Source organism: Onychostoma macrolepis, chromosome 21 (genome assembly GCF_012432095.1).
Source record: "Onychostoma macrolepis isolate SWU-2019 chromosome 21, ASM1243209v1, whole genome shotgun sequence".
NCBI classification, from domain to species: domain Eukaryota; kingdom Metazoa; phylum Chordata; class Actinopteri; order Cypriniformes; family Cyprinidae; genus Onychostoma; species Onychostoma macrolepis.
This window is the reverse complement of record NC_081175.1, coordinates 9387249-9413203: the sequence shown is the minus strand read 5'-3', so window position 1 is coordinate 9413203 and position 25955 is coordinate 9387249. Positions and strand designations below refer to the sequence as shown.

The 25955-nt window shown below is 40.3% G+C and overlaps 1 protein-coding gene across 3 annotated transcripts in view; it reads right to left on the bottom strand.

The window, feature by feature from the left end:
* The window catches only part of plrdgb (PITP-less RdgB-like protein), a 242799-nt gene that overhangs the window by 992 nt on the left and 215852 nt on the right, over positions 1-25955 (bottom strand). For all 3 annotated transcript variants that reach the window (XM_058757938.1, XM_058757937.1, XM_058757939.1), the window contains 7 exons: positions 22625-22741; positions 20625-20741; positions 20316-20464; positions 20025-20174; positions 19383-19566; positions 19021-19149; positions 13678-14064 (listed from right to left, as the gene is read on the bottom strand). In XM_058757938.1, the coding sequence (XP_058613921.1) occupies positions 13705-14064; positions 19021-19149; positions 19383-19566; positions 20025-20174; positions 20316-20464; positions 20625-20741; positions 22625-22741 (1206 nt within the window). In that variant the 3' untranslated portion in view covers positions 13678-13704. The remainder of the gene's footprint in view (positions 1-13677; positions 14065-19020; positions 19150-19382; positions 19567-20024; positions 20175-20315; positions 20465-20624; positions 20742-22624; positions 22742-25955) is intronic.

The following is a 25955-nucleotide window of genomic DNA, read 5'->3' as shown; positions in this document are numbered from 1 at the left end:
ATTAATATGGAATTCAATTCGAATTTAGAATACACATTTGAAGCATCTATATTCAATCTCATTAATTTAATCTGAATGTATAACAAGTCAGATATAAATAAAGTGTGTTCCCTGTAGATACGCCACTTCGTACTGCGTCTTGTCTAAAGACGCTAAGGGAAAAGCCTTTTTTCCTTCTGACTGAAGCCTTTTTCAATCACGCAGTGAAACTGCACGGCCATTGGTTCGTGCAGTGTGTTAAAAACCAACCAATGGCTCGGCAGCGGAGCTGCACGTGCCTATGGCGACGAAGCCCGCCAGAATGGACAGAGTCATCTGGCTATATAAGCGGCCGTTTCGCCATAGGAACACAGATTTCTTCTCCTTCAGCGACGGCGACGATTTCGTCTCTCACTGATCCAGGAAGCCTGCTCGCCGTTGAAACGCCTTGCAGTTGGAACCAGCGACCTCTGCTCAGGTGAATCCGCCGCCTTCTCAGCACCATCAGCACTGCAGCAGTTCCGTTCCTGCTCCCCTGTAGCCATCCGGCAAAGCTCACGCATTTTCTAAAAGAAGCAAACGGCGTTGTTGTAAATGCTGCGCCGTTACTGCCGTTCGTGCAGGTCCCCCCTGCAAGCCGATGACAGCCACAGCGAGTGCGTTTCCTGTTTGGGTAAATCCCATGCAGATGCCACGCTCGCTGGCTCTGATTGTTCTCACTGCGAGAACATTAGTCTCGCCTCTCCGCTCTCGCGGATAGCTTTCTTTTCAGAGAGCGACCCTGCCCCTCGCGCCCTCCCATTTTCTTCCTCGCATGGACCTGTGAGGAAAAAACAGCGGGGCAGAGGATCTCAGCGCACAGGCAAAAGCCGCCCACCTGTCTAAGCCATGCAGGACCACTGCAGCGCTCGCTGGACGCTCCTACGCTTCGGCTGGACAGGTGGCTTCAGGGCTCCACTCTATGGCGGTCCTCCAGGTCTTTCAGGCCAAACTCCTCTCTTCCATGGACGAGTCTGAGCCTGATCCTGCGACTCTCAGGGAGCTGAGAAGTGCTACTGGCACTGCACGCCACCAAGGCGATCGGAAGATCCATGGCCAGCCTAGTGGTGCTTGAGCGCCACCTGTGGCTCACGCTGACGGAGATCAAGGATGCAGACAAGGTTCCCTTCCTTGATGCCAGAGAAGCCTGCCACCCCCGCCAAGACGCAGCAGACGCAAGGGCGCTCCCGTTCAGCCAGACGTCACCCCTTTCCTAAGCGCCAGGGCCCCCGACCTAGGATAGCGTTGGACCCAGCGCCTCCGGCGTCTTCCTGTTCTGCAGATCAGAAGTTCCACCACGGCCGGACCACCCCCCAAACAGCCTCTCTGGAGCCACTTATCACCCTGTTCAGCACCAGGTGCGGAGGGAGAATATAGGGCCCGTATAAGGGCCCAAGCAACCGCCGGCTGTTATAGTGGGAAAAATAAAACACAAACATTCTCAGAGAGCAAACTTCCTCTTCCATGTCTCACGAGCCCCCTGCCCCCGCGCAGCCGGCCACTCGAGTTTATCCAACCCCTCGCCACGCGGGCCGAGGCCTGGCAGGCCAGTGTCAGAGTGGGTTATGGGGATAATAAATGGAGGTTATTCACTCCAATTCGCTCGAAGACCCCCGCGCTTCAGTGGCGTGGTCTCCACCTCAGTGCAAAGTGACAACGCCCACGTTCTACGCTCAGAGGTGATGATTCTGCTAGAAAAAGGAGCAATAGAAAGAGTCCAGCCCAGAGCGTCCCCAAAAAGGATGGCGGCCTCCGGCCCATCCTCGATCTCAGATGCCTAAATTGTGCCCTCATAAAGAGGTCGTTCAGGCTGATCACACTGAAACAGATTCTCTTGCAGATTCGGCCAGGGGACTGGTTCTTTAGTTGCGCCAGAATGTGCCTTGGCCATGTGAGAACTCGCGACCTCCTGCGAGATCGGTGCCACTCGCCCTCTCAAGACTTTTCAAAGGATGCTGGGCCTCATGGCCGCAGCGTTGCGCCAGCGCTACAGTTGGGTCTGCTTCGCATGCGACCTCTTCAGCGCTGGCTGAAACCACAAGTTCCATCACATTCGTGGCGTCACGGACGCCTGTGTATCAGGGTAACAGCCCTAGCCCCATGGAAAGACCCTCGCTGGATGGGAAAGGGCGTGGCCATGGGAATGGTTTGCAGGAGAAAGGTTGTCACGACAGATGCCTCCAACACAGGTTGGGGGGCGCTGTGCGAGGGCAAACCGACTTTCGGCCATTGGTCGAAAGCGGAGAAAAGGCTTCACATCAACTGCTTGGAAATGCTAGCAGTATGTCAAGCCTGCCAGTTCTTCCTGCCAGACCTTAAGGGACACCACGTGCTAATCCGCTCGGACAGCATGTCTGTGGTGTCCTACATAAATCAGCAAGGAGGCCTCTCCTCGAGGCGCCTTTGCCTACCGGCAGAACGCCTTCTAGAATGGGCTCAACCCCATCTGCACTCGCTGAAAGCAGCGCACATACCGGGCAAATTGAACCAGGGAGCGGACAAGTTATCTCGGAGCAATGTTTCCTCAGAGGAGTGGACACTCCATCCGCAGATGGTTCAGAGAATTTGGGAGATCTTAGGCAGGGCCGAGGTAGACCTCTTCGCCTCAGGAGACAACTCTCACTGCCTGACTTATTATTTGAAGGTCGAGGATGCGTTGGCCCACGAATGGCCCAACCTCCTTTATGCGTTCCCCCCAATCACCCTGATTCCACAGGTTATCAGGCAAATCAAGGAGCGGGGACACATGGTCCTCTTGGTGGCCCCCCTGTGGAAGAATCAACCTTGGTTGTCAGAGCTGACTCAGCTGCTCATAGCAGCCCCGTGGTCCATTCCTCTGAGACGGGACCTCCTGTCTCATGCGAACGGGACAATTTGGCACTCTCGGCCTGATCTGTGGGCCCTGCACCTTTGGCTGCTCGACGGGAGCCCGCAAGCTTCTCCGAGAGCGTGCTGAATACCATTTCTGAGGCTAGAGCACCGTCTACGAGGTCGAGTATCAACAGGGAACATACTTGGTTACTGTCATAAATGGTCTGTGTTCTCCACGTGGTGCCGAGACCGTGGTGAAAACCAATCTACCTCTGACTTATCGGTGGTTCTGTCCTTCCTGCAAGAATTGCTGGATAAGGGACATTCCCCGTCCACACTCGAGGTCTACATAGCAGCTATAGCAGCCTCACACGCCCCTATAGCAGGCCAATCGTTGGGCAGGAACACTTCGGTTGTCCGCTTCTTGAGGGGTGCCAAGAGGCTGAGTCTGCCTTGGTCCCTTACAGTCCCTACATGGGACTTGCCCACGGTGTTGAGAGCCCTGAAGGGCCCTCCCTTTGAGCCGCTACAGTCCACTACCCTTCGGTCACTGTCGCTAAAGACTGCTCTGTAGGAGAGTAGCGAGTAGAAGATCTGCAGGCACTCTCCATTAGCCCTGCCTGCTTAGAATTCGGGCCTAACGACTCCAAGGTCGTCCTGAAACCAAGGCAGGGTTATGTGCCCAAAGTGCTTTCCACTCCATTCAGAGCTCAGGTCATCACGCTCTCCGCGCTTCTTCCCTCTGATGAGGACCGAGAGTTATCCTTGCTCTGCCCTTTAGGAGGTCGGAACAACTCTTTGTTAGCTTCGGTAACCGTGCCAGAGGGCATCCGGTTACGAAGCAGAGGCTCTCCAGATGGATAGTGGATGCTTTTACGCTAGCGTACTCGTCCTTGGGCCTATAATGCCCCATCGGAGTACGAGCCCATTCCACAAGATACATCGCCTCATCGTGGGCGTGGTCTAGCGATGTGTCTATTACAGAGATCTGTGCGGCAGCTGGCTGGGCCTCGCCGTCCACATTTGCTAGGTTTTATAACCTGGACCTACCGGCCTTATAGGCCAGGGTCCTCTCTGCTTAATGGCACTTTCTATGCATGGGAACTGTTCTGACGTAGAACCCTTGACTGCTCAAGCTCAAGCTCTCTGATTGGTTACTTGTATATTTCGGCCCAAGGTGATGAAATGCAAGAAGTTCTGGAACGATTATCCAGGCCGGGCGTGACCTCTTTGAGTTTAGCCCGCTTTACCCTTGGAGTCATTGTAATGCTTCCCTTGAGCATTGAATGTTTGAGGATGTATAAATTGAGTCGTTCCTCTACCAGCACGGCGTGATTGAACTGTGTTCCCGTAGCGTCTTTAGACAAGACGCAGTACGAAGTCGAGTATCAACAGGGAACATACTTGGTTACTGTCATAACCTCGGTTACCTGAGATACGGAACGAGTACTGCGTACTTGCCGTGCTGGTTAGCTGCACAACTCAGTCGTCACTTTAGTCGAAGAAACTTGAGTTCCTATGGCGAAACGGTCGCTTATATAGCCAGATGACTCCGCCCATTCTGGCAGGTTCGTTGCTATAGGCTCGTGCTGCTCCGCTACCGAGCCATTGGTTCGTTTTTAACACACTGCACAAACCAATGGCCGTGCAGTTTCACTGCGTGATTGAAAAAGGCTTCAGTCAGAAGGAAAAAAGGCTTTTCCCTTAGCGTCTTTAGACAAGACGCAGAAGTCGTTCCGTATCTCAGGGAACCGAGGTTACGACAATAACAGAGTACGTTTATATCTATAGAATCTGCAGATGCTATTTCCAAAGAAAGTAAGTCTTACATCCCCAGAACCATAGCATTAAAACCTGTAACCTGTGTAATTCAAAGAAGAGTATTAATTTAATTTGTAATAACAAAAAGACACAGAGAAACTAAAATATTTAAGCCTAAATGTATGTTTTATGTATTTGCACAGCATATAAAACTTCTATCCATTTTGACTACAAAGTTTTAATATAAACAAACTAATAAACTTAATGTGATGCATATTTGTCAATCATACATAAATGAAATGGGTAAAAAATAAATAAATACAAATTCTGCACTCCAAAAAATTGCATCTATTTTAATAATGATTTTCAAATTGCATTTATTCAGATTGCTCAGAATCATAAAAAATCTGTAACGTGGCTGACGAGATGTGAGACGTGAGGATCCAAGTGCAAGCTTTTATTTAAAGGCATGGTCATATATACAGGCAGGGTCAAAACAATAGCAAACAGGTATGGCAGGGACAAGACAAAGAGTAATCCTAGGACAAGCGAAGGTCGACGATGGGCTAACAGTATCCAAAAGGGCAAGGCAGAGAGATAATCCAGGTACACGGGCTATAATCAAGGCAAGGGAATAAACAGAGTCCGAACAGTGAGACAGGGGTAAATACTGGGAACACAGAAGGTCGACGATGGGCGAACAGTATCCAAAAGGGCAAGGCAGAGAGATAATCCAGGTACACGGGCTATAATCAAGGCAAGGGAATAAACAGAGTCCGAACAGTGAGACAGGGGTAAATACTGGGAACACAGACTAGAAAACAACAAACGTTCCGTAAAGCAGCTAACACTAGGGGAGTGAAAAACGCAGGACAATACAGGAACTGAACAGAAACACAGAATGGCACGGAAAGGGTTAATCCAGGAAACAGGCTAGAATAAAACACAGGGAAACAGGCAAGACTAAGAAAACTACATGGGCTCCGTAGAGTAGCTATCGCTAGGAGAGGGATACGTGCATACAATACTCGGCAGTGAGGGAGAGAAAGTCCATGGCTTAAGTAGTGTGTGTGATTGGTGATAGCTGTGTGATCAGTGCCTTCAGCTGTGTATGTGCAATCAGTGTAATCAGTGCAATGGATGATGGGTAATGTAGTCCGTGGGTGCCGTGCAACAGTCGTGTAGTGCAACAGTCAATGTGGTGAGCGAGTGACCTCTGGTGGTGGGTGAACGGAAGTTCATAGGCCGGATTCGTGACAAAATCGGTTGTTGTTGCAAAAACAATTTATTGATATATGAACATTGATAAAATATGGTTGGCTGTGGAACACGCAATATTAATTTAGTTAAAATGTATGAGATTGAATTAATATTGATTAAATAGAACAAAAGTGGTCAGTACAGTAATATTATTGTAACTTTTTTTTTTTTAATTTAGCTCAGAAAAAGTGAACTGCTATACTTAAAAAATTATATTGTAGAAACAATTTTCATTCAAATTGCTAGTAAATCTCACAGTTAATTACTAAAAAAACGGCAAGTAACACAATTTTAAAAATAAATAAAAAAAACAACAACATTTTTTACAGTGTAAGTCCTAATACCTTAATGAGAAGGGATGAGAGGACAGAACAGAGAGCGAACATGACCCCATTTAGAGCAGCAATAAATTAATATTGGCACATAACTTGAATAGTTTTGTATTGTAAATAGTCTATTATGACCCATAATTAATAGAGTAAAAATGTATTTACTTTCTTTACCCCTGTGTTATTTAGGGCCATCCACAAGGGATTCAGAGCGTCTAGTAGGGCCACTGCTCAGATCACTGGATTTGAGCACTTCTCACAATTACTTGCTCCAATAGACTGTGAAAGAGAAACAACTCAAACCTCAGCCAAGAGGAACAGAATCTCAAAGTGTCCATCAGTGTTTATAGAAACCAATTAAGCCCCTCCCTAAAAGTTCAAGACAAAAGCTCTATTCGGACAGGACTAGTTTTACAGGGGGTCGTTAGAGAAATGTGTGTTTCACAGACGTACTTGGTGATTTTAATCCCGTCCGAATCTGCCATGTCTGTGTTTTTCTCACACAACCTCTGTAATAATTCCAGAGCAAATTACCTACTGTTTTTCAGCAAACTCAGTGATCCTCTGAGAAAACTAATCCCACCCGAATGCGATGTCTGTGATTGCTGGTGAGATTTTTTTTCACAACGCGTTTCCTTGTGTGTTTTGGCCAACGTGAATTACCGTAGACGCTCTTACCGTGCTCATGTTTGATATATTTGTCTCCCGGCAAGGAAAAAAATAAGTAAATAAATTAAAAACAATAATAAAATCAAGAGTCAGATCACGTAAACCATTCAGACTGGCTATTGTAATATCTGCGTCAGGTAAAATTACTCGCGTTCATTTCTGCACTCAATTACATAATGTTTTAATTACATATGCACCTTTATGAAAATTAAACACGGGTTTACTACAAATAAATAACTGAAGTAAAACTAAAGCAACCACACATTAACATGGTTTTGCTATACTAGCCATATAGTTTCACCATGGTATTTTTAGTAAAACTGTTATACTAATGGTAATCAATCCGAATGACACGCAATGCACGCATACAGAGCGCGTGACCTCTGAAACGCCCAGATGTACAAAACAGACCCTCCCACCTCTGTAATAAACACAGAGATGTTAGTCCCGTCCGAATTGGTACATGAAAATCGCAGACGTCAGGTGATAAGAATCGAAACTCAAACGTAGTTTAGAAAACTAGTCCCATCCGAATAGGGCTAAAGCCAACATTCGCCCTTTACCAAATCACAGCTGGCAATAAGACAGCTGTTCCCCAGGCCTCTGGGCTGTCGCGTATAGACACATGGACTCTTTCAGCCTGTGACAGTGAGTGGGGACCTGAGCGATCCAGAGCAACTCAAGTGCGTCACAGCAACCCAGATGGAAGCCAGTGGTCTTCTGTGAGCCAATGGGTTATTCTGGCTCTTAAGTGTTGCAATACAATCGAGGGCCTATTTCCAAATGACAATCTGCTGACATAACTGCACTACAGGAGTATTTGTCAGCATACATCAAATATTACTGTGAATCTCTGCAGGTTTGTCGAATGAATGGAGCTCTATATTGGAGCACTTTCAAATCAATTACAAAACAGGTGTCTCCATGACAACAACCGAGAAACATCTACAATGAAAATGTCAGCATACTGTCAATGCTAAACCATGTAGGGCATAAAGATGAGTTGTGCATAGTTGGTATTTAAAATCAGTGACCAAAAAATGAGGATTTACAATAACTCATGAAATAATAATGGATAGATGACTTCTGAAATGTAATGTGGTACTGTGGTAGCTATTAGGCAACAACGTGATATTATTGTACAAAGGAAAAACAAAGTAAAATACCAGTTCTGCAACTACTAGTAGTTGTAGGTAATCCCTGTTACAAGCTAACATTTTAAAGCAATGTTAACTAGTGACTACCTTATGTAATTTGGTACCGATCACAAACTAAAACTAAACTAAAATTGTCATCAGTAACAAAAATATTTTGCATTTTAGTGTTAATGTAATCTTCATTTTCTCATGAGACCCAACCAATTAATTGTCATGTATTAAATATTATAACCATGCAGATATTCTGTTCCCCCAAGGTGGATGGCATTAAAATTGACCACATTTTCTGAGTCTTTATAGTGTCTATGATGATAAAGTTGTAGCCTCCATCTCAAGTGTCGCACACTTATTTGGAAGTGCTCCATCACTGACAGACAGAATTATTTCAACATGATTGAGTCCCTGATCAAAGTAGAAGTGAATTCTCTCAGCCATGATGCAGAGGTATACTATATACTGCACATCAAACAGCTTTTGTTACACTCAAGCTAGAAAAAGAGAGAGAGAGAAAGTATGTCAAGATCTTGAGAAAGCAGCATTTATGTTGTAATCATGACAAAACAAGACAAAAAAAAAAAAAATGCATGGCCATACTTCCCTACCTTTGGATTCATTTTAATCTAACTTTTATTTATTTGGCAGAACATGGAAGAATAATCGTTATTTTTATTTATTTATTTTTTACAAAAAATACGTTCCTAAGTAGTTAAGGTTGCACTTTAATTTTGGGACCAATTCTCACTATTAACCGATTAACTATGACTTTTGTCTCAACACTCTCAGAAATAAAGGTACAAAAGCTGTCACTGGGGCGGTACCTTTTCAAAAGGTACATGTTTTTACCTAAAGGGTCCATTTTGGTACTTTAAAGGTACATATTAGTACTTAAAGTGTACATATTTGAACCTAAAAGGTACCACCCCAGTGACAGCTTTTGTACCTTTATTCTGAGAGTGAATAGACTTCTAATTTGCTGCTTATTAATAGTTATTAAGGTAGTTGTTAAATTTAGATGGGGTAAGGGATCTAAATCGTGGTCATGCAGAATAAATGTTCAATGTTCAATTTATTTATAAAGCACATTTAATACAACTTAATTGACCAAAGTGCTGTACATAAAACATAAACCTAAACATAAACATCTAAAAAATTGACAAATCTAAGCTCTGCATTTAGTATTGCATAGGCTAAGTACATAAATACAACAAAAAACATATAACCTTAAAACAACCTGATCAGCTAACAGTTAAAAGCACGGGAGAAAAGATGAGTTTTTAACAAAGATTTAAATTCAGACACTGTCGAAGCAGTTTTGATGGATAGATAGAGGCAGAGCGTTTCATAATTTGGGACCAGCAACAGAGAAGGCTCTATCTTCCCTACATTTAAGTCTTGTTCTGGGAACCCACAACATATGTGTAGTCTGAGATCTCAGTGACTTAACAGGATTATAAACAGTAAGCAACCCTGAGAGATATTGAGGAGTAAAACGATTCACAGCTTTGTACACAAAAAGCAGAATTTTAAAGTCAATACGAAACTGCAGTGGTAACCAGTGCAACGAACGTAAGATAGGTGTAATGTGTATCCATTTGCGACTGCCCGTGAGCAAACGGGCAGCTGCATTTTGAACCACCTGAAGTCGATGTATAGATGAGACTGGCAAACCATAATAAAGCGAGTTACAATAGTCGAGTCGCGAAGAGATGAAAGCATGTGTTACAGTCTCAAAACTCTTCCTGCTCAGGAAGGGTTTAACCTTCGCTAATCTACGAAGATGGTAAAAGCCGGAGCTCACAGTAGCATTAATTTGTTTATCTAGCCTTAGTTCGCAGTCAAGTATAAATCCCAAATTTTTTGCGTCATGGACTTGATATGGGGTAAGAGAGCCCAAGTCGATTTTGCTCAAGTCAGTTTTGCCATTTGATCCAAACAAAACAACTTGTGTTTTATCATTATTTAGATGTAGAAAGTTATTTGTAAGCCACGTTTTCAGTTCTAAGAGACAAGCAGTTAAATGATTTACAGCAGAATTATCATCATCACGCTTTAGTGGTATATAGAGCTGGGTATCATCAGCGTAACAATGATACGATACACCATATCTCCTAAATATAGATCCCATGGGTAACATATACAGTGAAAACAATATCGGTGCCAGGATTGATCCCTGGGGTACACCACATAGAATGAGCTACAGAAGAAGAGTGCTTGCCAATGTTGACTGAAAATTTTCTTTTGGACAGAAAAGATCGAAACCAGTTAAGTACAGTGCCTCTAATACCTATACAATGTTCCAATCTAGACAGCAAGATACCGTGGTCAACAAAATCAAATGCTGAACTAAGGTCTAAAAGCACTAATGCCATAATGTTGCCTGCGTCAGTTGTAAGTAAAATATCATTAAAAACCTTCAAAAGGGCAGACTCTGTACTGTGCAAACTTTTAAAACCAGACTGGAAAACATCAGAGATACCACTAATACTCAAATGGTTTTGCAATTGCAAAAATACAGTTTTTTCTAAAATCTTTGATAGAAACGGGAGATTGGAAATTGGTCTAAAATTTGAGTAGACCGCAGGGTCAAGTGAAGGCTTCTTACGAATAGGTAATACAGACGCTAATTTAAAACAATCAGGTACAACCCCTGTTAGAAGACAACTGTTTATGATAGTCACTAAATCTGAACCAATATGTAACCAAGATGGAACTACATCGTGAGGGGAAAAAGTGGATTTTAACTTTAAAGTAATTTCTCTGCATGTCTGTACAGAGACTAATTCGAATTCACTCCACTGAATATTGGATAAAACAGGATCTACGACGGGGCTTACCATAGTAGCTAACTGAACCTTAACGCTATTTACTTTATCTACAAAATACCTGAGGAAATTTTCACATAATAAAGGAGAAAGCTCTGGAAATGTAAGCACTGGGGGATTTAACACAGAATCAATAGTTGAGAATAGTGTTTTCGAACAATGAGAATTTTTGACAATAATTTCTGACAAATATGTTACTTTGGCTGCCTTAGCCGCCTTTTGAAATGTGCTCCTTGAGTCCTCAACATTTCATAGGACACTTGAAGCCTGTCTTTCTTCCACCTACGTTCACATTGACGACATTGCTGTCTGAGCACCCGAATATCACTATTTATCCATGGCTGTGATTTAGGCTTTAGCTTAATAAGCTTGCGTGGTGCAATAAGGTCTAAAATATTAGAACACCTGTTATTAAAAAAATTCACCTGATCCTCAACATTTGTGTTAGAAATACCCAAATCTAAAATAAGAGGTTGATAAGCCTCCAAATACATAGCAGAGAAATCATCACTGGACTGTTCAGTTATGACACGCGACCAGCGCTCATGAGTTGGTACAGTACATGGAAGAGAAGGCAACAGAGCTGTGAACAATACAGGTATATGATCAGAAAAAGGGGCATTACATGTCTCGATATTAGTGACAGACAGACCATAGGTCAAAACCAGGTCTAATGTATGACCACGGCAGTGAGTGGGCCCCTTCACCCATTGCACAAAGTTCAAAGAGGACATAAGATTTAAAAAATCCTTAGCTAGGGCATTAGCAGCACAGCAGACATGAATATTAAAATCACCCAACAATAAAATATAATCATATTTAGTCAGAAATTCACCCAAAAAATCAGCAAATTCATCAATAAATTTGTTATTGATTACTGGTGGTCGATAAATTAAAATAATCAAAACAGGTCTAGAAGAGTCCAAATGGATTAACTGTGCCTCAAAACTAGTAAAACTGGATGTCGATAACAGTTTACATTGCAGCGTATTTTTAAAAATCGTCACCAATCCTCCTCCACACCCAGTTAGACGGGGAGTATTAAAAAATTCATAACCGGGAGGCATTAATTCAGAAAAAGGAGTTAAGTCACCTTGTTTTATCCAAGACTCCGTCACGAAGAAAAAGTCCAACACGTTACTGCTAATGAAGTCGTTGCAAATAAAGGTTTTATTGACTAGAGAACGGGCATTGGCAAGAGCCATCCTGAGCTGGGGAAGTTCTTGCTAAAATAAATAAAATATTGCTTGAATAAAGCATTAATATGTGTGTTATAAGTACTTAAAAACAACCAATACGCTAGTAATATGCATGCTAATAAGCAACAACTTAGTGAGAATTGGTCCAAAGTGTTACTGTAGTTAACTAGTAATTTTGTCACTAGTGTGTTTGCATTGTATGCCTGTAAATTGTAATTTAGTGTGATATTCCTAACTAGTTAACTAGCAACTGGTAATAGTCAAAGTTAACTATAACTATTAGTTCACAATTTAATGAAAATGTGCTTAATAAGAGAAGTTAACTATTATTATACTTAAGTACATTAATATGATGTGTTGTTTCTTAATTGTTTATGTAACTGATATATAATTCATATCATCCAGATTTTCTGTCTAATGTAGTGAAAATCTAACTACTTATAAATGTATTAAAGAGCTATTAATACATATTTAATTATACATGATTGTCACGAATCCAATCTATGGACTTCCGTTCACTCACCACTAGAGGTCACTCGCTCACTACATTGTCTCTCACAACATCCATCACACTGGACTCCAATTCCCATCACCCATTGCACTGACGACACACACAGCTGATTGCACTAATCACACCCACACCTGATCCCACAGGCACACTGATTACATGCCATATATATACCCTGGACTTTCTTTCCCTCACGGCCGAGTATTGTATACACATATCCCTCTCCTAGCGATAGCTACTCTACAGAGCCCTTGTTAGTATCCTAGTCTTACATTGCCTGTTTTAGTTTTCTAGCCCATGTTTCCTGGATTAACCCTTTCTGTGCCATTCCGTGTTTCTGTTAAGTTCCTGTATTGTCCTGCGTTTTTCACTCCCCTAGTGTTAGCTGCTTTACGGAACGTTTGTTGTTTTCTAGTCTGTGTTCCCAGTATTTACCCGTCTCACTGTTCGGACTCTGTTTATTCCCTTTCCTGGATTATAGCCCGTGTACCTGGATTATCTCTCTGCCTTGCCTTTTTAGATACTGTTCGCCAATCGTCGACCTTCGCTTGTCCTAGGTTTACTCTTTGTCTTGTCCCTGTTATACCTGTTTGCCATTGTTTCGACCCTGCCTGTAAATATGACCATGTCTTTAAATAAAAGCTTGCACTTGGATCTGCACATCTCACGTCTCGTCAGCCATGTTACAATGAGTAAACTAGTTAAGCTGGTAAAGTTTAATTAATTACTGTTATTAATTTTGTCACATGCAATAACCCTGTGCTAACTGGACAAAAAGTACTCAACTATTAACTTAAATACCAACTAGTGTGCATTTGGCTCTGTCTTTAAATAGTCAGTTTGCTGTTCCTAACTAGTTAACTAACAAATTAGTCACCTGTCAACAAATAACTACTATTTAACAACTATGTTGAAAATGTACTTTGTTGGTAAGAGAAGTTAATTAGTAGTAGTAGAAGTAGTTGCAGTATTTAACTAGTATTTTTCTTGATTAGAACATTAATATGACTTAACTAGTTATGTAATCCATTACTGATGGTGTAATCCATTACTGATGGTATAGCCCATTCACTGTCGGTGATAAAATTATGTGTTTAATGAGCAATTACTGTAATAAACAAAGGACATTGTTCCTTGACGTACCTTTTCTCCACAACTCATGGAGTTCCTTTACAGTACAACATCCTGTATTCTCCCCTCCTCTTCCTCCTCTTCCTCCTCTTCATCTTGATCATCGGTCTGGATGCGAATCTCTGGTCCGTCTTTATGAGATTCAGGCTGGCTCTGAGCACGCTCCGGTTTGGGGGTGGAGACAGATGATGAAGGCGGTGATGGCTGCTGAACTGACATGGCTCGACGCAGCAGCGGAGTGCGCTTGCAGGATAGGAAGTCCGGGGATGGAGATAGGAAGTCTGTTTTGGAAGAAAGGCCAAAAGATCCCTGACGAAGCACCATTCGGGTTTTTTTGGAGCGTGAACCATGTTCAAACTCAAGAGTGGAGAGGTGAGCTGCATAGCCTTCACTAAGAAACTAAGTCAGATGAAATAGGAAAAAAGGAGGGAAAATTGTGCATGAAAAGATAAGAGTACTGTTAAGTAATCTAGTAGACTAAGAGGAAAACACCTTAAGCTGGTAAACTAAAATGACTGTTGCATGAAAGCCCTTAAGCTAAAAAAAAAAAAAAAAATCCCTTAGTTATAAGGTTAAGGGTACCCTTAATGAAACTTGGGTTGCTAGAAAAAACCTAAGGTCAACATAAGGAACTTTAAAGTCCACGTGAACCGGAAGTTGCTGCCGTTGCTATGAGTGAGAGACAGAGAGGAGCGCAAAAATAAAACCACACACTCTATTCAATATTACGGTAATAAATTTCAGTGTAGTGACGTATTTCCATCTGAAACGGAATATTGAATAGAGTGTGTGGTTTTATTTTTGCACTCTTCCTGTCTGTATCTCACTCATAACGGTTGGAAGGGCGTGTTTAAGGATATTCTGCCCAAGCCGTCAAACTGACGTCATCAGAGAAGGAATGCTATTTCAGAGCGGAAGCTAATGTTCAGATTTTGATTAAAGATTACCAAAACAAACAATTTTTTCAGCGGATTAACTTGCATGGATTAATTGTTCACATCAAGACTAGCAATGTGCACTAATAAAGTAAATAAAGTCAATTTTGATTTCATGCTGACTTTAAGGCTGTCATTAAGTATCCCCCCTTAATTATTTAAGTGTTCCCTTAAGTGTTGCTACAAAGTACTTCCCTGTTGACAGCTGGTTTGAGCTTAGTTGGTCATGAGCTGGTCCTGAGCAGGAGCTAGTTGCTTAGGACCAGCACATGACCAATTTAAACCAGCTTATGACCAGCTGAAACCATCTACCATGCTTCAAAAGATACCAAAAATGCTATTTTTTTATTTTTTATTTTGTTTTTACAGGGTTAGTAACCATTTCACCTTAATAAATTTAAGGAACCAAAACAGCTCCCTTAAGTAATCTTAAACTCAAATGTGACAGCTGATTTTATGTTAACTAAAGAGGAGGAAGTACCAATGTGTTTTTTTAATGTTCAGAATAATCCCTTATTCGATCAACGAATGATGTGTCATTATTTAGAGAGAGTATATCTTTTTTTTGTGTTCTGTGTTCTTGGTATTGTCCATAATCAGAGGCGGACAAAGTACACAACTTCCTTACTTGAGTGAAAGTACAAATACCACTGGTCAAATACTACTCCACTACAAGTGAAAGTTGTAAAGAAAGATTTTTACTTAAGTAAAAATATGTTTTTTAGTATGTTTTTAAAAGTACTTAAGTATCAAAAGTAAAAAGTAAATGCATTGTTTTATTGTCGCATTGTTGTATACTTACAAGCTAATCAGTGTATTCAGCAGGTTGCATTAGTGGCATAAGGTATTGTATTATCTTTGGAATTAAGAGCTTTTATGTTAGCAAACCTATAGAAATGGAACAACTGAATGAAGATAATCATCTTTATTTTTTTATTTAACACTCCTACAACTACATTGAACATATTTTAATACTTGTTTAAAAGTTACAAAGTTCTTTTTCAAAGAGATATTGAAGTCTATGATATGGTTGATTTTAGGAAAACAAAGCAAACATTGAAAAGAAAAACCTTTAGTCTTTTCAGAAAACAGGATCATACTCTCTCAGTATGGCCACGGGTGTGAAGGTTGCACCAAATAACCATCTTTTTGATTTTTGCCATCAACTGATCATTGTTCATAAAATGCTCAGAAATCAGTGAACTTCACAACATGTGGCTAGGGTTGGGTATTGTTTGAATTTTATCCATTCAGATTCTGATTCTGCTTATTGATTTCAATTCTTATTGATTCCCAGTTTAGATTCCAAAGTTTTCATTTAGCCAACTTTTGATCATTTGTTTGCAAAAAATAAAATAAAATAAAATAAAATAAAATAAAATAATAATAATATTATTATTATTATTATTTTATTTTATTTTTTGCAAACAAATGATCAAAAAGTTGGCTAAATGAAAACTTTGGAATCTAAACTGGGAATCAATAAGAATTGAAATCAATAAGCAAAATCAGAATCTGAATGGATAAAATAAAATAAAATAATAATAATAATATATATACAGGTGCTGGTCATATAATTAGAATATCATCAAAAAGTTCATTTATTTCACTAATTCCATTCAAAAAGTGAAACTTGTATATTATATTCATTCATTACACACAGACTGATATTTCAAATGTTTATTTCTTTTAATTTTGAAGATTATAACTGACAACTAAGGAAAATCCCAAATTCAGTATCTCAGAAAATTAGAATATTACTTAAGACCAATACAAAAGAAAGGATTTTTAGAAATCTTGGCCAACTGAAAAGTATGAGCATGTACAGCACTCAATACTTAGTTGGGGCTCCTTTTGCCTGAATTACTGCAGCAATGCGGCGTGGCATGGAGTCGATCAGTCTGTGGCACTGCTCAGGTGTTATGAGATCCCAGGTTGCTCTGATAGTGGCCTTCAGCATTGTTGGGTCTGGCATATCGCATCTTCCTCTTCACAATACCCCATAGATTTTCTATGGGGTTAAGGTCAGGCGAGTTTGCTGGCCAATTAAGAACAGGGATACCATGGTCCTTAAACCAGATACTGGTTGCTTTGGCACTGTGTGCAGGTGCCAAATCCTGTTGGAAAATGAAATCTGCATCTCCATAAAGTTGGTCAGCAGCAGGAAGCATGAAGTGCTCTAAAACTTCCTGGTATACGGCTGCGTTGACCTTGGACCTCAGAAAACACAGTGGACCAACACCAGCAGATGACATGACACCCCAAACCATCACTGACTGTGGAAACTTTACACTGGACCTCAAGCAACGTGGATTGTGTGCCTCTCCTCTCTTCCTCCAGACTCTGGGACCCTGATTTCCAAAGGAAATGCAACATTTACTTTTATCAGAGAACATAACTTTGGACCACTCAGCAGCAGTCCAGTCCTTTTTGTCTTTAGCCCAGGCGAGACGCTTCTGACGCTGTCTGTTGTTCAAGAGTGGCTTGACACAAGGAATGCGGCAGCTGAAACCCATGTCTTGCATACATCTGTGCGTAGTGGTTCTTGAAGCACTGACTCCAGCTGCAGTCCACTCTTTGTGAATCTCCACCACATTTTTGAATGGGTTTTGTTTCACAATCCTCTCCAGGGTGCGGTTATCCCTATTGCTTGTACACTTTTTTCTACCACATCTTTTCCTTCCCTTTGCCTCTCTATTAATGTGCTTGGACACAGAGTTCTGTGAACAGCCAGCCTCTTTTGCAATGACCTTTTGTGTCTTGCCCTCCTTGTGCAACGTGTCAATGGTCATCTTTTGGACAACTGTCAAGTCAGCAGTCTTCCCCATGATTGTGTAGCCTACAGAACTAGACTGAGAGACCATTTAAAAGCCTTTGCGGGTGTTTTGAGTTAATTAGCTGATTAGAGTGTGGCACCAGGTGTCTTCAATATTGAACCTTTTCACAATATTCTAATTTTCTGAGATACTGAATTTGGGATTTTCCTTAGTTGTCAGTTATAATCATCAAAATTAAAAGAAATAAACATTTGAAATATATCAGTCTGTGTGTAATGAATGAATATAATATACAAGTTTCACTTTTTGAATGGAATTAGTGAAATAAATCAACTTTTTGATGATATTCTAATTATATGACCAGCACCTGTATATATATATATATATATATATATGTATGTATGTATTTATGTGCAGTGTTTTGACAATAAAATAATGTTCAGATTTATATACTTCCCTGACCAGTTTTTAGCAGCAATTTACCAGTAGGCCTAAGTTTATATATATACAGTATATACAGTAAAGTGAGGGCAGCGATTTTTGACAGATATATTAACCATTTGTATTGCCATAGTTTAAATCAAACTATAGTTAATATAATGAAACTATGGTAAATTTGTGGTTACTGAAGTTTTACTACAAATAGCATATGGTTACTATAGTGAGATAATAGTAAATTTGTGGATACTGTGATTTTACTGCAAATACCATAGTTATGGTTACTATAGTAAAAACATGGTTAATTTTCCAAAGGGCTTTAATGAGTTAACACGTGCCTTTTTAGAGCGCTTTTAGCTGTGCAGTAGCGCAGACGTTTACATTAGTTTAACTGGGAAGATCCTGAGGTTGCCAGATTTGCGTAAAAACATCAACCAAATGTCTGCAGGCTTAGAAATACTGTAATATTTGGCAACACAGGAAGGTCCTGGCAGATCGCAGGCCGGATTTTCGTAGAAAAAAAAGGGTTCAGTGAATCTGAAAATGCACATACTGTAAAAACTGCTACATATAACGACTTTCTACTTGAGGACCTTGATATGAATGTAGTTGAGTAAAAAGTACGATATTTGCCTTTCAAATGTAGTGAAGTTAAAGTCGCAAGTTTCCAGAAAAAATAATACTCAAGTAAAGTACAGATACTCAGAAAGTGTACTTAAGTACAATACTCAAGTAAATTTACTTCGTTACTGTCCACCTCTGTCCATAATGTAAATATTTTACTACAACTGTAGTTGTAGCAAAGGTTAAGTTTGTGGTTGGTTATGTTCTGTTTATTGTGAGATGTAGTAACTATAGCAACGGTGCAATATTGCAATATTTTGCCAGAAACTACAGTGAAATGCTTAGTACAAACACTTAGATAAGGGTTACAGTTAAGACTGGGGGCAGTCGTGGCCTAATGGATAGAGAGTTGGACTTAACCCAAAGGTTGTTGGTTCGAGTCTCAGTGGCTGCAGGGAATGGCTGCCCACTGCTCCAGGTGTGTGTTCACGGTGTGTGTGTTTGTGTGTGTGTTCACTACTCACTGCTGTGTGTGTGCACTTGGATGGGTGAAATGCAGAGCACAAATTCCAAGTATGGGACACTTCAGGGATACCCCTAAGTCAAATTACTCAAGAGCTTTCATGCAAACAGAGCTTTACCTGGCACTGATGCTGATGTTTCTTGGATGGCCTGCCCACAATGTATATCTGATTGGGTGCCAGTCCCAATGTGCTGTACACAGACATGTCCTTCATAGAGCCATACGCTGCACTGATCTTAATGTGACACTGTGGAAAAACAAATTTATTCAGCATGTTTTTCCATCCCAATGGACAATTGAGGCATGCAAAAATAGCAAGCTGTTTTAAATAAAGATGATTTTATTTGTTTTTAAATAAATCTAAATAAAATATTATGAGGCTAATCATTGCTAAAAACCTACAAAATTTTCTTGTAATGTAACATATTATAATGTATAATGTAAATGTCCTGCTGTGTTGTGTACACGCCATCGGCAGACCTCTTTTACTAGACTCTTCAGAAAAATGGTTTTCTGACGCAAGGGGTCATGGACTAGTCCTTCTGAGAAGAAGACCATGCCCTGAGGGAAGTTGTGCTGAGAGAGCCAAGACACCACCCTCTGCTTCTGCATGTCAGGACGGCCAGTAATGTAGATGATCAGATACCCAAGATCCTGCCAGTGTCTACAGAATAATCAAATCACAGTTATACAGGGGCTAACGACATCTATGAATAGTGTACAAAATAGGGCCTTAAACTTGATCTGTGAAAGGAGTCTTACCCTTCAGAAATTGTTTCTCTCATCAAATAAAATATAGCCCTGCCCCCAAATTTAGCAAACTTATCTAATACAGTACAGAGGTGCCATCACATTAGCAAAATTTTGTGTGAAGGAATTGTCAACAGTCAATAGGACTATTGTCACTAATGATGTATGAAGCACAGCTCACAGTCACTTTCAAGCTAAACAGCTTTCTATTTGTAAACTTGGCATAACCTACTTGAACCCATTTTGAAATCTGGGGATTGGGGAAATGTTTCACTCCTACACAAGAAATTTTCCATCACGTGGATTCCCATAGAAATGACTATGTTTCACACATGAAAAACAGTAAACCACACTCATCAGTCACACATTTACCTGACCACATCCACAGCTCCAGGGCGAACTTTGGGATCACTGCCCATAAGGGAAACACTGGCAGCAAAGGAGCCATCAATACTAAACACCACACACTCCATTCCCCGTGGCAACACTGTGAGGAATGCCTCTGCACTTGTCTGATCACCTCTGTAAGGACAAATAGGGAAATGCATCCAACTCAGGTTAGAAATTCCTCCATTCTTTAAATATTAAAAAAAACCACACACACAGTCTATAGATAGATATTACAGTTATTTACTGTTTTGTGATGAGAATGTGAATACTTACTTGACCACCATTTTGATGGGGTAGACACCCACCCCGATTCTTTTATTATCAGGTATGATGTAGGACACCCGTCCGCTGCTGCTGGTCACCACAGTGTCATACAGCACCCAACGACCAGAGGCAGGCTGTGTCTTTAAAAACACATCCACCTGACAAACAGGATATTTAAAAATATATACCAGATCATAATTTTAGGTTCAATGAAACCGTTTTGTGCTGTCTATCCATCAGAGTGGTAATGCTAACAGTTGTGTTTAGTTTTGTAGCATTGGTCATGACAACAATACAGTTATGACAATGACCACTTACCTTCTCTCCCGTTAGGGTCACCATGTCAAGAGGGCCATACATAAACCGCCCCACCAGTGTCTGCGGGCCATCTTCTGTCACGATCACATCATGAACTCTGTGATTCGCCGTTACATTCTGATAATGAATAATAATAATAAGACAGACCTCCAAATCAAAGGAATGCTAATAAAAACTATTAAAATCTATTTTAACGGGATTATTATGGTTAACTAAAACTAAAAACACACACAAACAAAACATAAAATAAACATTAACTGAAGTATTTTTTAAAAAAAACGTATTTTATTCAACTAGCTGCCAAGACGACATTTCTTATTTTGATTTAATTAAAACTAAAACTGAAATAAAAAGTCATATGAGCTAGACAATGACAATCACGGGATTCATGACCTTTAACTGAAAATTGAGTGTTTAATCTTATCATTATACATTACTGACACTCTATCCTCCAATGTGATACTGTTAAGTGCTTTGACACAATCTGTATTGTTAAAAGCGCTATATAAATAAAGGTGACTTGACTTGACTATAAATGATATAGACATAAAAATTACAAAAACACAACAAAATTGTCAAAACTTTAAATAAAATAAAAACAGAAAATATAAAAATAAATACGAATCAAAATATTAATAAAAACTATAATAGTATCTCAATCGTACTAAAATAACACTGATATATGAAGTGTTATCTGTCTTCTTCATTAAAGGATTGACATCAGAAAATTGTTAATGGTTCTCCAGCACAGTGATGCATTTGGGAATACATATATTGTGAGACGTAGTAGGTTAAGAGGGGACAGTTGTGTTGTACGTTACAGTCTTTCTAATAGGGAATGTGGAAATATCTGACAAGTTCTCAAAGGATGTTCATGTTGACAGTATAAGATGCATTAGAAAGAGTTCTTTACACACAAAGTAAGTAAACATCAAAAAACCACAAGCTACACTGGCAAACTAAATATTGCAGTTGATGAGCTTCAACATGATAAAACATTAATTTGCATCAGTTATGTAAAAACTCCTACAGTTTGAGCCAAGGGAGTTTAAAATGAGCTCTTACAGTTCGACTGACACTAACAGGAATTTCATCTGTACACTTTTATTCATATCACCCCTTAGAATGTATATCGCATACACTACTGTTCAAAAGTTTGATGTCAGTAAGAGTTTACTATAAGATTTTGTTTTTTTAAATGCATTCTTTCTGAGTAAAGATATTCATTTAAGATCAAAAATGGCAGTGAATACATATTATTATATTATATTACAAAGGATTTCAAATAAATGATGTCCTTTGGACCTTTCTATTCATCAAATAATCCTGACGGGGAAATAGGTTTTACGGTTTCCTCAAAATATTAAGCACCACAACTAATTCAGCATTGACAAGCAGAAATATTTCTCATATTTGTGAAATATGAGCAGCAAATCCGCATAGGCTACTTTAATAATTTTGAAAGATCTTGTGGGACTGAAGACAGGAGTAATGGCTGCTGAAAATTCAGCTTTGCCATCACAGGACCACATTTTAAAATCTATAAAAATAAAAAAAGTTATTTTAAATTGTAAAAATATTTTTAAAAATATTACTGTTTTTACCATATTTGTGATCAAATAAATGCAGCATTGGTGAGCATAAAAGACTTCTTTAAAAATATATATATAATAATAATAATATATATATATATATATATATATATATATATATATATATTTATATATATATTTCAGACACCAAACAGTAATTTCAAACATGGTGCTCGGCAAGGGCTTTATTTTTTCAAACATGCAGACTGGACATAAAACATTTATAATAATAATAATGATAATATATTATATTGTTATTATTATTATTATTAATTGCTTTTAAAAAGTTTTTTTTTTTTTTTTTTTACATATATTTCCCATTAAATGAGATGTGTGTTATAAAAATATTCACACTGTACAACATTGTTTTATCTTAACTAATTACAGGTAAGTTCTTGTGATACTCACCCGTAGTTTGACATGTGTCCGTCTGCGAAGCCACTTCTCGCGGGGGCTGGATGGAGAGATGGGAATAGCATCCGAACAATTGCCTTCCCCAGCCTTCAGACAGTCGCATCGCATTACCTGACAAAGTGGCAGAAAAATTGATACTGTAAGTTCCCAGTTTTATAAATTCAAGGTTTAGTCTGAATTAATCCCAAATCTGAGGTAAATGCTATGGTAAAAACGTTTCTATTTTTTTATTTTATTTATTTTTTTCTTCTTTTCTCATTGAATATAACATTTTCATTCAAAAATGTCTTCTTTTTTTGTCAAATTAAAATATTTATTTCCAGATTTAAATGAAAGCATGTCCACAGACACCACTGTAAATTTTATTATAAAATGTGTTTTATGTAGTATGCTCATGAGAGCTTTTTTTTTTGTATTTAATGTTATGTATTTAGTCTGTCTTTCTGCTCCTTTCTACTACATATTTCTCAATAATGTGTTGTAAAATCTGCTCCCGTGAGTCTGTGTCCTCTCTGGCATGACATTAGCCAACATTTGCTGAACACATTAGACAAAGAGCCACAGTTCTTCTTATCTTTTGACCGGATCAATGCACTTCTACTTTTCTATATATAGTCACTGGATGACGCATTTCAGCATTATTACATAGTCTGTGCTGTATTGTTTGTATTAATTTACTGATCCAGTTCAAATCTGAGGAAGCCCCGGAGCCTTCAATACTAATTTAGTCAACAAAAAGAGAAAGAGACAATTATGCCAATGTTTTCCCATTCATAAGGATGCAGTTAGCTACTAACAATACAATTCTTGAAAACAACTGACTATAGTTGACTGTAGAAACCAGGAATTTCATTCAGTTCTGATTACCATCTGTGTTATTGTCTGATCTGAAGCAAGTTAAAGGGGTCATATGATGCAATTTCAAGTTTTCCTTGGTCTTTGGAGTGTTACAAGCTCTTCATGCATATATAAGATCCGTAAAGTTGCAAAGACTAAAGTCTCAAACCCAAAGAGATATTCTTTGGGTTTCTCCAGACGGGAAACTGGAAACAGGAGGACACACCGATGGAGACGAGACTGGAGGTAAGTATAGATTCAGGTTAGTATCAGGTAATTCGTAGGAAAGGCCTGGAATGAGTCCACTTCGCATAACCAAGACCGGACGTCTGGCTGTGGTGAGGTGTGAGCTTATATGGTGCGTGGTGATGAGGTGCCAATTATGTACAGGTGCGTTCCATTAATACTCAGGTGAGGGTGTGCGTTGTGATTGGCTGGCGTGGGAGCCAGACCGATCTGTGACAGTAAGTAGAATAGGCTGATTAAATTTGTCTTTATTTTAATGTGATAAATTATATTTCTATCACTGACAAAACTAGTTTGTAAGATGGTAGTGTAAGTTTAAGCACGTTTAGTTTCAAAAAGTTTAATAGTAAATAAGACACAGTGAGACAATATTTAAATAAAATAATAATAATGAAAATAAATATTTATTTTCAACAACTGAAGGAGTGCTGAATGCTGCACGCACACGCAGCATTGTCAAGGTAACACACCTTGACAAAAGAAAACACTCTGCCCTTCGAAGGGAGCAGGTCATAGGAATGCTCACTTCCGTTTGGAATTCACCCATGGTGTAACATTTCCCTCACACGCTTGAGGTATTCATCATCATCAAGGCCTTTCTCAGAGCAAGCGTCGATCTAAACGGTGTCTAACATGCTTCTCTTTCTGTGCAAAAGCTGATGTAAAGCTTGGCATGAGTCGTGCCCTTTGTCAGCGCAGACCGCCAAGCTGCCCGATCTTCCGCAAGGTGATGCTATCGGTCAGGGTTGATGTTAAAGACATTCATGTCCCGCTTGATGACATCCTTAACAGCTAGGTGTTCAACAGCTAGCTCCCATGGAAGATGGACTTTGGGAGACGTTCATCTGGCATACAGCGCACATGGCCGATCCATCTGAGACGTCTCCTCTGGATCGTGGTGTACATGTCACTGCTGTTAGTGAGCTTCAGTACGGTGGTGTTCGGGACCCGATCCTGCCATGACAGGGCAAGGATCTGTCGTAGACAACGGAAGTGAAAAACATTAAGCTTGTGCTCCTCCCGCCAGTATTTAGGCCACGTTTCGCTTCCATATAGCAGAACGGAGAGCACACGGGATTCATATACGAGCACCTTTACTTTGAGAGAAAGGTGGCTGTTGTTCCAGACGCGAGACTGAAGTCGCCCAAAGGTTGTTGAGGCACGACCGATCCAAGTATTCAGTTCAGCATCAAGGCTGTTGTTTGCTGTCAGGGTTGAGCCGAGATAGACAAATTTCTCGACAACCGACAACTCTGCCGTTGATGGTGATGTGAGGGGGAGCAGGAACGTTCTGAGCCATCACCACTGTCTTACTGAGGCTTATGGTGAGTCCGAACTCTGTGCAGGCAGCGGCAAAAGAATTGCACATCTCCACGAAGGCAGCGTTGTTTGCGTAGAGCAACTCGAATGCATTTGTTCTGCCAACAGCCTCGAAACAAGCAGTGAAGCCGCCTGACCAACACTGCCCCGTCACATTTCAGCAGCTCCGCTGGAATTCCATCGCTGCCCAGTGAGTTGTTATTCTTCATAGCTGCAATCGCACGCTCGATTTTCATTGTTGAGATCTCCGCATTAAAGAAAGGTAGTTGTGGTACAGCAGCAGAAACAGCGTTCAAATCGGCGTCCACAGGAGTACCATACAGCAAGATGTAATGCTCAACCCATCTACCAAGCTGGCCTGGGAGGTTGTTGACGATGGTGCCATCAGTGGCTCGCAAAGGTGCTGTTTTTTTCACTGTAGGACCCAGTGCCTCATTGATGCCGCTGTACATGCCGCGTATGTCCCCAGTACTTGCACACCATTCTACCTTCTCACTAAGGTCCTGCCAGTACTGCTCCGTAGGCCTGGCGTGTGAGACGCTTAACCATTCCTGGCCTTACGATAGTGAGCGATGGTGGAACCGTTTCTATCTTGGAGAACACTGAGACAGGCAGCACGCTTGTCAGCAAGGGCCAGGAGCAGAGTAGAAGAGCTTGCAAGGAACCACTGGTGTCAAAAGTATTCACATTCATTACTCAGGTAGAAGTATAGATACTAGGGTTTAAAAAGACTTCTGTAGAAGTTGAAGGATCAACTCAAGCTTTTTACTCAAGTAAAAGTGTAAAAGTACTGGTTTCAAAACTACTTAAAGTATAAAAGTAAAAGTAATGTAAGGAAAAAAATGCCATTAAGGACAAATGCTTAGGCCGCGCCACAGGGGCCTATTGTGCACTACCCCACCTCCTCAAAAAATCATTTTTC